Source organism: Heptranchias perlo, chromosome 12 (assembly GCF_035084215.1).
Source record: "Heptranchias perlo isolate sHepPer1 chromosome 12, sHepPer1.hap1, whole genome shotgun sequence".
NCBI lineage: Eukaryota > Metazoa > Chordata > Chondrichthyes > Hexanchiformes > Hexanchidae > Heptranchias > Heptranchias perlo.
Window position 1 is genome coordinate 55335531 of NC_090336.1, and position 17073 is coordinate 55352603.

Below are 17073 nucleotides of genomic sequence, written 5' to 3' on the forward strand. Positions count from 1 at the left end.
TTGAGCTGAATGGTCTGTATCTGTGTTGTAGATTCTATAATAAGTGTTTTACTGTTGTCCTTAGCTGCTATCCTTTTTCCAGATCTCGCTTTGCATTTGATCACCTTTTTGTAATATGTTTCTGCAATTTCTTGTATTTGTCCCTGTGGGCCCCTCCTCCTTTCTCCCTGTGGGTTTTGTACATGCCATTTTTGCCTCTTTATCTCACTGTTAATTTGTTTACTGATCCATTTAGGGTCATGTTTGTTTAATCTGAGCTCGTTGGTGGTTTTGGAAACGTGCTTATCCTGCATGCTCACAAAATAAAACTACTCTTGCGAGTCGTCGTGGTGATTGGAAGCTGTATGCTTTTTTAAAAAAACATTGGCAATCCAAAGGTTACTTGTTTCAGATTTGCTTTAATGTACATTTGTAAGTGGGTATCTGTGATGCAGACTGACTAAATCCACAGATATAATGAGCCGGATCTTGCTGAAAAAAATAACAGCGTGTTAACGACACACGCTGTTTTTAATCTGCAAATCGGCCAACAAGCTCAGGGGATTAAGAGATACGCTGAGAGTTGCGTATCTCCAGAACTTGCTGGTCGATTTACTCCGCTCCGCCATTGGCTTCACACAAACAGCATCTCGTCCTTAGTTTCTCCATTTGCACATTAATTGCCCATTGAACTCACCACAGAAATTTAAATCTGGTAATTAACAGCGTAAGTACCCTTTTTAACAACGTGATAATTGTTAATGCAGTGCTTATCAATCCCTCTGGCGCAGAAATTGAACAATTTAAACTGTGGAGTCTCGTTCCTTCGGGTGGTAAATTGTAATAAAAATGTCATTTTTTAATTTTTCTTGTCTTTTTTTTTCCCCCTCAATCCAATCTTTCTTTCCCCTTCTGTACCTGATTTGACTCTAATTCACCCTCCTTAGTCAAACCTGATTTTTTTTATTCGTTCATTGGATGTGGGCGCCGCTGGCAAGGCCAGCATTTATTGCCCATCCCTAATTGCCCTTGAGAAGGTGGTGAGCCGTCGCCTTGACTGAATGGCTTGCTAGGCCATTTCAGAGGGCAATTAAGAATTATCCACATTGCTGTGGGTCTGGAGTCATATATAGGCCAGACCGGGTAAGTATAGCAGGTTTCCTTCCCTAAAGGACATTAGTGAACCAGATGAGTTTTTACGACAATCCGGTAGTTTCATGGCTATCATTACTGATACTAGTTTTTTTAAATTCCAGATTTGATTTAATTAATTGAATTTAAATTCCCTAGCTGCCATGGTGGGATTTGAACTCATGACTCCAGATTATTAGTCCAGGCCTCTGGATTACTAGTCCAATAACATAACCACTATGCTACCGTACCCAGTCAATCCTTTAATCTCCATTGTTAAGGAGATATACTACTGATCCCACTGTTCACGGAGGTTCCAGACGTCCTATTGCCCTCGCAGCACCATTAGCAGCAAGTTTTGGCACAAAACATTTTTGAGCTGAAGGGTGTAGGAAAAAATCTAACTGGGCACTCCACGAGATGCCCCGCTCCAGCAAATTGAAATTTGAACTGCGATGCATAGTACTTAGTTGACAACTGCCTGATGTGAAATAATATTTAATTTAAAGCAACAAAGATCCCTTTAACTCAGTGGCTGTGACGTTTATATTCAAGGATAAAAGTTTATTTTGTATGCCATGATACTGAAATGATTCTGTGCACCATCAGACATGCAGTTGACAACTGCAATTCAGTTGCTGTTCTGAGCAGTAACATCGAGTATTGGTACTGCTGAGAGGATGATTACAGGGTAAGAAAAAGTGGGGAGTGAGAGAAAGGTGTTCATCCATCAAACAAACTGCTTCCATGGCCCATGGAAGCAATCTATCCTATCGGGGACTTTATACCAGCCGTTTAGTCTCCTGGGAGAAATTATTTTTGTGTAAATACTCCCTGATCCCCAAAGGTAATCAAAAACATTTCCAGAATATTCACCTATCCCCATATTGCCAGTATTCAGCCTTGGCTTACTGCCCTTCAGAGATGGCAGTGTTCCACTTTTCTTCCTTTCTCTGCCCCCACCCCCCCAAAAAAAAGCATGGCCTGAACTGCATGGAAACAATAGTAACTGTTCTATTATCTGTCTCTGGGATGCTGTTGATGTTCACTGCACTGTGATAATTTGACTGCTGTGTGCTTTGGCTGGGTAACAATGATAAAATCTCCTTTTGAGATGGTTTAGTGGAAGTACTATGACACCTTGTTGAATTGGTTTCAGTAAAAAGTGGTATCAGCTATGTTAAGGTCTTGTTGGAAGAGGAGCAGCAAAGGCCTTGTGTTTTCGAATGGACAACCCTAATGAGCTACCCAACGTTCTTAGGCAAATTAAGGCGAAGGCTTGTAATGGTGAAAATATTTTGATATGAAACATCTCCTTTGTTTTATTTACATAGTTCTGTACAATTATGTGGCTAAATAAACTGGATCATTTGGTTGGAAAGTGAATTTATAAGGTGATAGATGAGGAAAACAAAAGCTGTTCACTTTTTTAAACCAGATGTTGATGGTTTTTATGTATGTCGAGTCACAGCGCAATATTTTTGCAACAGTTCTGAACTTAGAGAAACATTTAGTGCAAATGCTAGGGACGAGCATTTGAAATTTAAATGGATTTTGGCTGGTAGCGAAGCTATGAAGGTAATTCATGGCACCATTAGTCCAGCAGCCATTGAATGGGGGCACTCCATATAACAGCGAATGATCATATGCCCCCACTGGATTGTTGAAGATTATGGAATCCATCCTTTCGCTTCTGGTTTCCCCCACCACCACCTCCCCTTGCCCCCACCACCACCCAGTTGACCACAAAAGAACATGGATGCTGTCTCCCCAGGAGACCCAACAGCAAACCTGGATGAAAACCCTCCATTCTAGACCAGTGTTGTCCAATACGAAGCTATTATCCGCATGTGGCTAATTGCATTTGATTAGTAACTAAAATATGAGTAATAGACACCATTGGGCATGTGATCTCAATGCTCTTATTCGCACAGCTTATGCATTGAACTTTAACCTTTTGGGGTGTTTGTTGGTAAAATGATAAGACGAAAAGCAGTGAGCTTTTTTGATCGTTAAGTTCTTCACTTGGTTACTGAATCGTGGTAGATGTTTAAATAAATATACGTGACATATTGTATGGGTGTATGTAAAGCGTTCTCTACTAACATAAGTGCATCTGGCTAAAACAATGTCGCTGTAGCCACACCTGTGGCTAGTCTGCAATTTCTATTGGACAGCACTGGTCTAGACCGTTAGGCTATCATTATCCCTTCAAGTGCTGCTGCCGGTAAGAATTTATTTCAATGATGACCACTCTGCAAGGTTACAAATAACTCTTTGAGCAACAGAGCACCTGAAGTCGTGCTCAACAAAAGAAAGGTCATCCTTGACCTGATTACATCAATCTACAATGTCCTTGGCCTCAGTTGAAAGTGAGGTGACCCTCTGGATCTGCTTTACAACCATTGAGGTACGTATGTCAAGATATTGTTCCCAGCTCTAGAATGGACAGGAGTTCCCAGATGCACAAGAAAACAGGTATGTTTGATGTTAACATATAGACTAATTAGGAACAATGTAATACTAAACTTAAAATTGTAAAAATAGGGGGAGAATGAGGAACATGGAGTCGAGGAAAGGCAGAAGAAATTTTTGAATGTAAACTTTTTTTCTAATTGTTTACTACATTTAATCAAATTACTACTTCTGACCTCTGAGTAACATTACTGTAAGATTGTGGGATTTTAGTCTCGTCTTGCATGATTTTGACCTTTCAAAAAAAAATGAATTAAATCTGGCTGGCCCAGGGAGCACAGAATTTCCTACATCTGCCAGTAACATAAGGGCAGTTACTATTGGACTGTAAAGTGTGAAACCAGAAGAGAAGAAAAGATATCTTTTTGTTGCAGGTAGCACTAATCTAGTCATTGCTTGCTGAATTCACTGTGATTTCCATTATGGCATAATTTTGCCTGCATCCCACAAGATCTGTTTTGACACTGTCTTTGCACTCAAGATGACAAGAAATACAACATAATTTTAACATGTAGCGTGTGAAAAATAATCTTCAAACCATTTAACTGAATTGACTTTTTTTCTTTATAGTGAGGGTGCATTCCATTGGCACAATTATATGCCTTTAGATCAATCATTTTCCACATCTAACATACACAAGTAGCATGAAAACTCACCCCATTTTTGAGATATATAAGAAGTCTAAATGTACATTGTGTATTTCTGGATGGATATTTTAACCCAATTGTTCAGAAATTAATCACTAGCATTTCTGTTGGAAGTAAATTAGCAACAACAAAATAAATGGGGCTGTTGTACATAGACCAGATGCTCCAGCAGAAAAATATTTTGTGCAGACATTCTTGTTGTGCTTGTTTTGCTTGTCTAGGCTAGCCTTTTTATTGCTCCATGGACTCTCTCCCTGCTCCCTTGTGCACTTGCCCAACTATTTGGCAAATGTTTGCAGAACATCTGTGTCTAAACATTTTGTTGGAAGATGTGGCTTTATCTCTCGGTGGAGCATACCCAATGCTTGTTGCCTCATCGAGCTGTAGTTTGTTGTGGGATTCCCATGTTTTTTTTAAAAAAAACTTTCCCCTCAAGGAGCTTGCCTCATTGTGGGAAATCGGTGTTTATTTATGCACAGTCTTTAGTATCGGGTGTGCTATCTATCATTACCCACGCCATTATATAAAGTGTCTGCTTTTCAATAGAGCAATTACGTGACCATTTCTTCGAACTGTAAATTTGAGTCAGGTGTCTCTAGAAAATAATGAATTGGGGTAATAGCCAAATTAAATATTACAATTTTCAATAATTCTCTCCTTTTCTCTTTCCACACACATTTTCACCTTCCTGTTCGACTTACTTCCTCCCACATAAATGTTTCCCAAGTGGGTAAGCAAACAAGTGAGGTGAATACTCTCCCAGGGAATCAGATGACACTGGTGGGGAGTGGTCCTTTCTCCCTATCACAGGATGTAAAATGTAATTAATTCTCCTCAACGATGAGATATTTGACCTAACTGTGTGTGTGTATATATATATATATATATATATATATATATATATATATATATATAACCGCATAAAACGCATATTGAACCATAGGTTTAGAATTTTATAATCCATTTCCAAACTCGCATGCATATTTACCAAAAAAAAAATCTTTGTATTCCCCACTTCCTTGTACAAGACTGCTTCTGGCCTATAAGCTAAATGTAATGATACCAGTGCCGTCAAGGCACCAAGACTCCACTGAGAGGAGATTTTGCTAAGTTTATCTGACTGCTTTGTGAAAGTATCATCTATGGCTAGTAATGGTATCAAGGTCAGGTCCAACATTTAAGATCTGGCCATGGTCATTCTTTTGCATTGCTAATCTGTACAGAACTTCCTGGAAGTCAGAGAAGACCACCATAGTTGCAAGCCTGATTTTGCATGAACTGCACAGGCGCAATTAACTGCTGCTGTCTATTCCACCGTGTAGTGGGAATAGATGCAACAGCAAGAGAGCTGGCCCACATGAAAGAACCACTTCCAATGAACGTTTTGATACAAAACTGCCTTAAATAGATTAATGAAATATTTTACAGATTTTTTTTTTTCCCTTTTTATTCATCCTTGGGATGTGTCACTGGCAAGATTTATCGTCCATCCCCAGTTGCCCTGATGTGGTGGGCCTTTTTGAACCACGCAGTTTGATACAATTGAGTGGCTTGCTAAGCCACTTCAAAGGGAAGTTGAAAGTCAACCACACTGATGTGGGACTGGAGTCACATATAGGTCAGACCAGGTATAGACTGCAGGTTTCCTTCCCTAAAGAACGTTAGTTAACCAGCTGGATTTTTACGACAATCCTACAGCTTTATGGTCACTTTCTGATGCCAGATTTTTAAAACTGAATTCAAATTCTCAAACTGCCATAGTGGGATTTGATTACGTTCAGACCTCTGGATTACTAGTCCAGTAACATAACCATTACACGATCATACTCCTAAGTTTAAAAAAATATATATGCAAGTAGAAGTGTTTCTGTGATATCGAGCGCTATGTAGCTCGTCTCAGTTTAAGGAGTGGGGTGGTTAAAGTTGGACAGAATGGAAGTTTATAGTTGAAGTAAATTGTTAGTAGCCTTGTAGAGAATGTGTGCCTCCACACAATGTGATGCTGTTTTAACCTTGAGAACTTACTAGAATTTGATTTTTAAAATGAAATTCTAGTAATGTTGGTAGATTATATTTAGGAACAGAAGATTAGAGATTTTTTACCCTAGCATACTTACTATACATCTCTGAAAGAAAACCCAATGGAAGGGTAGGAATACCAAGTGGAATCTATTTGACAGAAAGTAGAGCAGCTGTTTTTTTTCCTAATCAAAAACTAAATATAGATCTCATCAGATGTATAAATTTAAATCCACTTAAGCCAGCTTTGTGTCAAACCTAAAGCACAAATTACGTGTGTCCTCGTGATTGCAATGTCGTGGGCACTATCTGAAGTATTACCAGCGGGTCGTGGGCACAAGACATGAGGGGATTTCCTCAAAACCACAACAGAAAAAGCTGGGAATACTCAGCAAGTCAGGCAGCACCTGTAGAGAAACTGAAGTTGATGTTTCTGGTCTAAGACCCTGGGATGAGCAGCATTTGATGAACTGAATAAGGGAAAGGATGGGAAGGGGTGAGAAACCACATTGTACTATTTTTTTAATTTTCTGTATGAAGTGCTTCAGTGCAGAATTGGATATGGTTAAAAGGATATGGTTAAAAGAGGTGATATTAACATGAGATGAATGAGAAATAAGGCATATATAAGACAGTGTGTGTGAATATTGAAAGGTGGATAGGTAGAAAGGGAAGTATGATAAACCGGCAAGACAGAGCAGACTCCAATGGCCAAAGAGTCTGGTGAAAGAAAAATAGGAGGTAAGTGTGCAGATCACCCCACCAATGGTGTTCCAATGGAGGGTCCCCACGCCAATCCATATCCTGTTCCCACTCTCTTCCACCCCCCCCCCCCCCCAATTTTGCATGAAAACACCATCCCACAAGGCCAACACCTACTACCAGAGAGAAAATGGGAGCTGTAGTTAAGATTTGAAATTGTTAGCCAATGTTAAGGCCGCAAAGTGCTTAGTAGAAAGATGAGGTGCTGTGCCTTGAGCTTATGTTGATCGTCATTGGAACAATGTAGAAGGCAAAGGACAGAGAGGTCAGAATGAGAGTGGAACGGGAAGTGAATGGGAGCTCAATCACAGCTGCGGACAAAACAGGTGTTTGGGTGATCACTTTGCCAATCAGATTTCCTTTGTTGACTTTGTATTGGAAATCATAAATATATTCTTTAAAAACGGGTTTGATTTTGCTCCAAATTGAGGAAATCTTCCCCTCAAGTTCCAGGAAACCAAAATCTAAGTTAGTCACCCGAGTCTTCTGCTCGCTAGCTAAGAATAGCTTTTAATGTCATCATCTGTACATGTGCCATGGCAGCAGTATTGTTTAGTTTCTATGTGTTACTGTTGTTGGCAGTCACGTAGTCAGAGATAGAACATCACAGTAGGTATTCCTATTGCTTTGCCTGAGAGACTCAGCTACACAGTGCAAAGGGGTTGATTTAAGGCTAGCTTACATAAGATAATGGACAGTTAGCAAAACAAATGGCTTTAATGGATGATTGTAATAGAAAGTTTGACTGGCATTGTGCAACAATTGTTAAATATTATCAAAATGGGGCTTTTAATATTTATATGGTTTGGCCAAGAATTTAAACAATGAGTGCACTTTTTATACATAGACTTTTTGACCAGTTGGATGTTTATAGCCTACAGTATTCATTCTATTAATCTATAGGTGAAGGACTGATCATTTGAAGTGTAGGAAAATAGGCTTTGATAAACAAAAAAAAGACTTAAGGTTCATCTAGTTCACCTTCTATCTGGTAGTTGCATGATGCAACAATGATGGAGTTGTCGACTAATCATGGCAATCAATCTCTATCAATTAGTCTACAACAAACCCAGTCATGAGGCGAGGAAAACCAATCAATGGTGGACAGCTTTGGGAACCATAGGCCCAAAGTCACCTGTTCCCCTCAAACAGGCTACACGTACTATGTGTCATGTCTCAAATTACTCATACTGTATCCCAAAATATTAATTTCTGAAAAAATTGTCAGAGGAAACAAAGACCACCATTGGAAAGTGCTGTGCTCTCCTTCAGTTGCTATTGTATTCTCATTTCTCCAAGAAAGAAGGAACTTGCATTTATATAGTGACCTCAGGACATCCCAAAATGTTTCACAGCTAATTAATTACTTTTGATGTGTTGTCACTATTGTAGGCAAATGAAGCCGCCAATTTGCGTACAGAAATATCTCGAGCAGGAATAAAATTAGAAATAATATTTATTTTAGGTAGAATGGAATGACTTACCCAATCACCTGGAAGTACTCAACAAACCACCAATTGGCAAGACTGACCACTTGATCTCTATCTTAACGCCCATTCATTAGCATTCTGCAAGGAATACCATGTACAAGATCCAAGCGTAAAACTAGGCCAATGATAATGACTTTAAACAGGAAGTTGCTATTCTAGACTGGCATTCCAGTCTCCAATCAATGAGATTTGACACCTGGGCTCAGCCCAGATCAGAGAATACTTAGTGTCACACAAAACAACAGTACTGGCATCAGGTCATAACCCTAGTTCAATGAACGATCAGGCGACCAAGTGTAGGGGGAATCCCATCACTATACCAAGCTGAAAAGTCTGTGTTAATCAGCTCACCGGAGTTGCAATTCTGAAATTGGCTCCAAATTGCTTGCCACTCAGGTTCTGAGCGAGTGGAAGGTGCTTTTAAAATTTAGAGCCAATTTCACTATCCTTCATCTCGGAACCGTGTGTGTAAAATGGACATCATTGCTGAAAATCATGAACACTATAATTAAACGTCAAAATTCCCACCGAACATTGAATCGTTTAGCCACAAGAAAGTTTGAATGTCGTCTTCAAAAATACTGGCCCTAATAATCTGTTCTCTTGGGCTTAGGCCAAGGAATCAGCTGCTTGCCAGACTCATCCATATAAACTGTTGCTGTTCACTAGTGTTTGCTTCTCTAAATGACAAACTATGAACATCATGCTTGACCACAAGAAGGAATCAAGGTTGGATCATGATGGTCAACAGGTCAATATCCTGCTGTCAATGTTATCAAAGCTCATAAAAGCTATAATGGAGAGAAATGTTTGCAGAACCTCATTTGACAAATGGGAACAGCTCTGTCTGAGGATTGGTAACTAGAGGAATTCCACAGGGCTTTGTTCTGAGTCCCCTGCTGTTTGTAAACATGATGTAGGGTGCCTTCTTAAAAAAAATTCTAATAGCTTTATGTGGACAGATGACCAGTGTCAGAGGAATTGATTGCATTTCAATGGATCTGGTTCAGTTAACTAAATGTGCTAAGTGGCAGCAGATGTAAATAAATGTAAAATTATGCACATTGGAAAATGAAACGTATACACAATGAAGAGAGCAGGAAGTTCGGAGTGTACTGGTTCACAAGTAATTTCCAATTTGTCAAAAGCATAAATTTTTATTTGGATCTGCCCCATCATTGGTTCAATAGACCTGCCCCTCATCACTGGTTGAATTTGTGATTTTGATGGCAGGGATTGGGAACTATTTCTACCCAATATTCAAATTGGTATAATATTGGCTAGAAACACAATTTCTATCTCTCTCTCTCTCTCTCTCTCTCTCTCTCTCTGCCATTTTGAGTTTCTTTCTGCCTGCCTGTGTAATAGACACAATGTATATCTAGTGTACTGGGACGTGCTGTTCTCCGTGACTGGCCTGTTTGAATAACAACGACACCTTTTGATTGGTGTGATGCTGTCCCAACATAGTATAAGATATGCAATTTGAGAACCTTTTCATTCATTCATCTGACGAAGGAGATAATCTCCGAAAGCTTGTGATTTTAAAATAAATTTGTTGGACTATAACCTGGTGTTGTAAGATTCCTTACATTTATCCAAAAATCAACCCTGCTTGTGGAAATTTGAGCTGAGTAGGAATTTATCTCATCTAGTGATCCAGCCCTAGATATTTCTAACTGTGTACAATGGGAGATTGGTACTGATTGGAAGGTTTTAATCAACTATTAGCAGAAATAAACAGTTAGAAGATATGGGAATTAATTCTTAATCAGTATCACAAGCTCAAACCAGTGGTTTACAAAGGTTGATTTGTTAGTAACACTTCATTAAGAGGGTTTAGTAAAAGATTACATTAACTGAATGATGGCTAGGACAATTGCACATCTCCCTGTTTCTCCTGTTTAACTTCCACTTCAATTATCAGATAAGATGGGTAACCAATTTAACTGAAGGACAGGCCCTCAATGCAGCACTCACTCAGTCCTGCACTGAAGCCTAGATTTTGTGCTCCAGTCTCTGGAATGGGGCTTGAACCCATAGTCTTGAAGGTGAGAGTGCTGGAAAGTGAGCAGAGCTATACAGGAAAGAGCCTGAGTGGTGCAACAGGTTTTAAACAGATTAAAGGTGCGTTCACACAAGTTTAGTGTCGATGGAAACCCAGAACCAATTTGCACTGACACTAAACATGGAGTGTGAATCAGGTGTGATGGCCTGAACCTAACTCCACAATGGTGTGAGACTCCCTCCTCCAGGAAATCTCACTCTGCTTTGTTCTAGTGCTGTTTGGACACTGACACCAGATTCAGCCTGCATTTTACACTCTCTAACAGCAGCATCAATGTGAAGGAAAACTGCTTCACACGCAGACTACATCTGTAGTGTAATTACACCCTAAGTTAGCTATCTTTCTTGTTTCCATTTCTTCTGAAAATACTTCAAACGCCATGATTCTGGCCCCAGAAACGATCTTCAGTGTCTCCATTTAAGGATAATTTTATCACTGAAACCCATGCACTGAGGAGTGTACAAGAATGATTTTAAACTCCTCTTTACAAGAACCCCTTTTAGTTTATTAAACAATCCTTTGCATTGTTTTTCTATATAAAAAAAATTATTTGAGAGAGCAGTGGTCTATCCACATATTTTAACTGAGCATAATTTTGCTTCCAGCTGCCATGTTTTTGGAACACTGGAAAAGATGCCAAATGAGGCTCAATTACAAATGGGATCTTACCGGATTTGAAGAGGAGGAGGTTAGCTTTCAAAAATGCTTTCTAAAAATTCTTAAATTTGTTTTGAATAAACTATCTTTTATCACTATTTTTCAGTTTAATAATACTTGTTTTTTCTTCTGTTGCTGACTGCCTGAAGGAACGATTAAAGGTTTGCAATTTTTTTAATTAAATACTGTATATCTTTTATAAGCCTGCCTAATTATGACATGATATGCTTCAATTGCACTGCTAGTGTTGGGGGAGTGGGGATTTAAATCCAGCGCATATTTAAGTTAATTGTGTTGTGCTTTTATTTTTCCTACATGTTCCATTATAGGAAAAATTGATGCTTTTGATAATCGATAAGAATTCTTTTAATGTGGGAACTTTACCTGCCAGAACGGGGGAATCTTCCTATGGCCAATATTGGTACCACTCAATTATTTCACTAGTTTTACTTGTCTGCCCAAACTGCGTCTCCTTTGGGATCTCAGGACTACAATGATGACTGACCCTAGTGTGGACGTATTGTGTTAATTAGAAGCTGGGGAGCCTGTCGGTGGTGATTCCTGCTCATTTATAACTTTCCCATTAAGATTTTTAATGACCAAAGAAGCAGCCCTTAACATCACACTATCCAATAGAGTATAACCCTGAAATGGCTGGAGTCATGTTTTTAGTGAGGCAGTAACTGGTGGGGGAGTTTCATTGCACACTTTAAGTCCTCCCTCTGTCATTGCTGCCTTGGAAACATTTTGCATGTGTACAGGTCTCCATTAATGCTGACTTAACAGCTGGGTGATGAGGTACTTTATTACACTTCAAGCAACCTTAAGAGGATATGCTGTTAAGGTTAGACGAAGTAGAGTGGGAGGAGGCTCATGTAAAGCATAAACATCGGCGTGGGCCAAATGGCCTGTTTCTGTGCTATGATTTACTTGGTTGATATTCTCCAAAGATCATGATGTAATTTTCCTCTCTCGTCCATTTAGTGATCTGGGTGCTATCAGCATCAGATATAAAAATATATTCATAAGGCTCCTGCCAATGTAGCATGATAATTGCAGTAAACTTTTCCACATAACCACAGTAGGATTGCCCCCTTTGTAATTTCCAAATCTGAATAAACTATTTTAATATCTAGTTCATGACTTGAGTTTTGTTCTCTCTCTCTCATCTTGTTTGTACCCTTGGATCATAAATATTGATCCAAGTGGTTGTCACATCTGAGGTTGGTTTTTAATTATTGCTTGTTAAGTAAAAGAGGGGCAGGAGCCTTCAGGAAGTGGCATTTGCTTGCTGTAGAATGGAGGCTATTGCTTCTAGTGACGTCCAACCAAAGGCTACCTGCCTGCAGTAGGTGAAAATGTTCTTACTCTATATAAATTATTTTTAAATTAATAAATACTATACAGATTTTGGGCAGCAACTGGTGTTATAATAAACGTTTATGTAAACCATTAGTCAGTCCTTGATTCTAGACCATATTTGAGTGTAGAAACGGGTACAGGCAAATTATAAGTTGGTGAGGTTCAGCAAAAGAAATAATTTTTGGTGGTCCATCTCAATAAAGTTTGAGCTCCTCTAGTGATTGTAATGGTTCTTGCACCAGGACCAGAAAAATATTAAGGGGTGGTTCTAGTAATGGTTTATTGGGGGGGGGGGGAAATGGCTGTACTTTTAGTAAACTTTTTATACAGCTTTTTTAAAAAATATTTTTTCAGTTTATTTGTTAAGTTTTATTTTCTTCTTTGAAATGCACAGGATCATCCAAGGCCTGAATATGAGGCCAGAGTTCTGAGTAAAGTTCTGAAGAAAGAACAGCAAAGGAAGGAAGAGGTATGGATGAACTTTCAATGTAATTAAATCTTACCAACAAATATTTTTATAAAAGTCTGCTTGCAAAATGCCACTTTTTTGTTGCAACTATTATTGATTGATGTAATTTTTTTCAAGAAAAATTTAGTGTTGTAGTTATTGTGCTTGTCCATTAATAAATGCACTTCTTTATTAAATCACTTGATATTCAGGGACTGGTAACATTATCCTTTCCCACCTGGAATTAGGGTTTGATTAGGGTCAGTCCAGCCTATTGGATTGAAAGTCTTCTCTCTCTGGCTACATCATAAAATGAGTTTGGCAAGTTCAATCCAACAGGAGGCTGCCTATTATTGTTAACCTTACTGAGAGAGCCCTCACCAATGGCTGATTTAGTAAAGGGGGAACATTTACTCCTGTTACAGTAGACGGTGCCTTTGTGTTTGGGGTTAAGGCATGTTGTCAGAAGAGAGTGGAGAGAGCTTCACTGTTCATCTGGCACATCCTGTACCTGACTTGATTGTGCTTGATGTTAATGTTGGGTGAAAAATGGATTTAAACATTTCACCTGGCTGAGTACAGGGAAATCATTTCCTCTTCCGCCCCCCTCTTTCTCCACCCCCACCCCCCACCCAAGTCAATAAATTAAATAACTTGGTATTGGATCCCTTTGTTAGTCTGTGATGATGCTGTGTGACTGAATTTAACACTCTGCCTATGTGGTCCTTTTCTCTGCCTGACCTCAGAAGCCAATGGAAGCAGTGGAGGAACACCCAAACAAATGGAAAAACAGAGTTTGGTCTGCCATGGCTGGGGTGAAATTGGTACTAGTTGAAAATAAAGCTGCTTTTTTCTCCACGTTTGTTCAGAAAGACATGGGGCCAAATTTTTTTTTTAAAAAGAAATATATATTTATATATTATCACTGGTGGTGTCACATCTTTTATAAAACAAAAGTGCAATTCATTGCAGTAAAATATATTGGTCAATTTCAGTTGCTATTACAATCTCATTCTACTATATAATTTCATCAAACAATTCTTGAACATTCAGTTCACTGTCGATAAATAAGCAAAGTGAAGAAAAGATGATAGTTTGCCTCGTTAGAGGGTGAGTTTGAATTGCTTCATACGATTACCAACATCTTCAAGGGGTATTGGTTTGGATCATCTGAGATGCTAGATCGCTGTTACTTTGTCATTTTTAATAATATATTATTAATTCATATGGAAAAGTTCATTCCATAAATGAGCAAGTGAAGCATTTGTACTCAAATTTATCTAAATTATTTCTAAGAAGCACAATAGCATTTGAAGTGGCAGTCTTTCTCAACAAGTGAATGGATTTTATTTTTAAAACTTTTTCACCTTATTAAATGTATCTGATAGTTGGTAATACAGCGCATTAGAATGGCTGTGCATGAGAGTACTTGTATAGACACCTTTAATTCAATTTTGTTCCCAGTCACCTTAGTTTGGTTGTCACTGTGCATGTAATGATTATTATTCTATTTGTTTTAGTGATTTGTGCACCATGTGACTTGTTTTGTGATGCTTGACTAGTAGTAGCTTAAAATGACAATTTTATAGTCACTCAGGGACTTAAATGTGCTAAGCTTCTAGTTTTGAAGTTTGTCCTTATTTAATATCACACGTTGGTCATATCAAACAGCTTTAATTTGCATTTACCTGGCTAACTACAAAACTACAATTATATAATTGGCAAGTTTAGTGGAAAGTGTAATGACAAGTGTCCCATCACTTAAATGGGAGATGATGGGACCAACCTCTTGGCTACTGTGCTGGACTGCTAGACTTTCAAAGGGGGCTACCCACATTCATTTAATTCACAATTGTGACTGATGTACTTTAGGTTCACCTGAGAGAGGTTTAACCAGTCTTGTGGGAGAAAGTGAAGTGTCCTGACATCTCTTCCTGCAGTACTTCTGGCTGGCTGAATGAGGTGCAGCATTGATGGGTTATTGAAGCGTATAAGGGCGGGAACATCCTAAATGAGGAGTACGACAGCATGGAGGGAGGGAGAGACACTCATTTTTTTTTCAAAAAAAAGGGCGGTCACTGGACAAGGTGGCTTGTTCCATCTCTGGCACAAGGCGAGACCTCTGGGATTAGATCTGCACCTGTCCTGGGTGGCATCAAGCGTCATTGTGGCCCAGACCATTCCATCCTCTCAACTAAAGGATAAAGCAGCACAGCAGCTGGCATCGGGGCATCTCGAGGATGGGAAAACTTTGTGGGCAGAGGCTGGTGGGCATAAATGGAAAAGGATTTGTGAATAAACCATTTTGACATTCTTTGTAACCAGCTTATTTCAAAGTAACAACGCTAGCTTCAAACTTTTAATTGTGTTTGGGTTACAAGCCCTTATCATACCAAAAGATGAACAAGAACCTTTATTAAACCAACCCAGCAGATTTAATACAGGGATTTATTCTCCAGTTTCTTAATCTGAGTTTCACTTCATTGTTGTGCCTCTATTTAAAGATCTATGAATTTAAATATGATCTATGAATTAGCAACAAAAGGATAACAGTAGGCCATCAGATGCATCAAAGTCAGCAGCTGATCCTAATTCCATATTTTCTTTCAATATTGATGATATAAAACAGTTCATAGCATCCTGCTCTCCATCTTCCCTCCCCCCTCCCAAACAAACTATGAATATATGATCATACATTCCCAAGATTTTGAGTTGATAGTTAAATCTTTTACTTTGTATAATATTTCAACAGCCCTCTATTTCTAAATTCACTTTCATGTCACCCTACATCAGTACTAATATGAAAGGAATATTCCAGAATAAAACTTTGGTATACCTTTTGGAATTTAAGTTGTTGGATGAAACCAATGCATCTGCTTGGTCGGATTCCACCTCTAATTTTTGATTCTTTGGCTGCATTTTTTAATGTGTTCAATAATACAGGCCTTGGAAAAAGCTTAATGAGTTTCGTTTGTTTCTCCATTTTATATTGTGGTAAACCCATATTGCTAGAACTATATAAATGAACTATATAGAAGATGCTGCATGTGCCCCAAATTGGTGGTTATATTGTGTTCTGGACAGAATCAACAACAGGCCACCAAGTTTGCCAACAGTCTGGTTCAGCCTGAGACGGTGGCCGGGAAGGGGGATGGAATCGATGGAAAAGGTACGGAGTTTGTGGCATAGTCCAAAGATGATGTTTAACTGGAAGAAAATGTGGTCCATCCAAGACTGGATGCCGGACAAGCAGTCTGACGACTCGAGAGGCAGTGGATGGGTTGAGAGAGGTGGTGGACAGGAAGAGCTGGGTGTCATGAGTGTATATGGGGATGATGCCAAGTGGCACCATGTAATTTTTGGGTGGTGGGGGGGTGGGGAGAAAGGACTTGAGGTAGTGGTGCAGGAGCAGGAAGAGAAGCCATTGCTGGAGATGCTCTGGCTACAGTTGGATAGGTAGGAGTATACCTATTGCATTACTTGTAATATTGACAATGCAGAAGCAGCCTCAACTGCATGGTCATAGAGGTCTCCGGATTCTTTTTTGTCCATCATGCAAGACATAGATTTTTTTTAACAAAATCCAAAACTTGCCTCACACAAAATCTCATTACAAGAGTAATAACTTTCTATGGCTGTTCTACCAGAGACACTGCACAGCTGGCAGAACTGAGTTATACTGCAGGTTGCACATTGCTCTCTGTCCAGCAATGGAGGAATTCTGCTGGAGCACATTTTACTATGCAGAGAGCTTTCGGTGTGAGTCTTCTAATGTTCAAAAAATTTTTAAATATTTAAGTTTTCAAGTTTCCTGGAGGCTCATTAGAGAAGCTGTAAAATTTTTAAGCTAGTTGGCATGTCAACTCTTCAATGCATTTGAGCATCAGATCACCAATCTGCCTCTTTTGTGTTGATGTGCATTCGAAACCAGTCTGCATCAACTGGAAAGCAGCGGTATAATGACATGGTAATTCAATAATGTAGTGTAAAGAAACTAAAACCTAAAGCGTGTTGAAATAGTTACTGAATAAAAGG

The 17073-nt window shown here is 39.0% G+C and overlaps 1 protein-coding gene across 5 annotated transcripts in view; it reads left to right on the forward strand.

Moving 5' to 3' along the window:
• The window catches only part of ano1a (anoctamin 1, calcium activated chloride channel a), a 182816-nt gene that overhangs the window by 114710 nt on the left and 51033 nt on the right, over positions 1–17073 (forward strand). For 2 of the 5 annotated variants that reach the window (XM_067994135.1, XM_067994140.1), the window contains exons 13-16: positions 11177–11259; positions 11378–11389; positions 12985–13059; positions 13785–13862. In XM_067994135.1, coding sequence (XP_067850236.1) covers positions 11177–11259; positions 11378–11389; positions 12985–13059; positions 13785–13862 — 248 coding nt within the window. The remainder of the gene's footprint in view (positions 1–11176; positions 11260–11377; positions 11390–12984; positions 13060–13784; positions 13863–17073) is intronic. The other 3 variants (XM_067994136.1, XM_067994138.1, XM_067994139.1) reach the window with 3 other exon arrangements.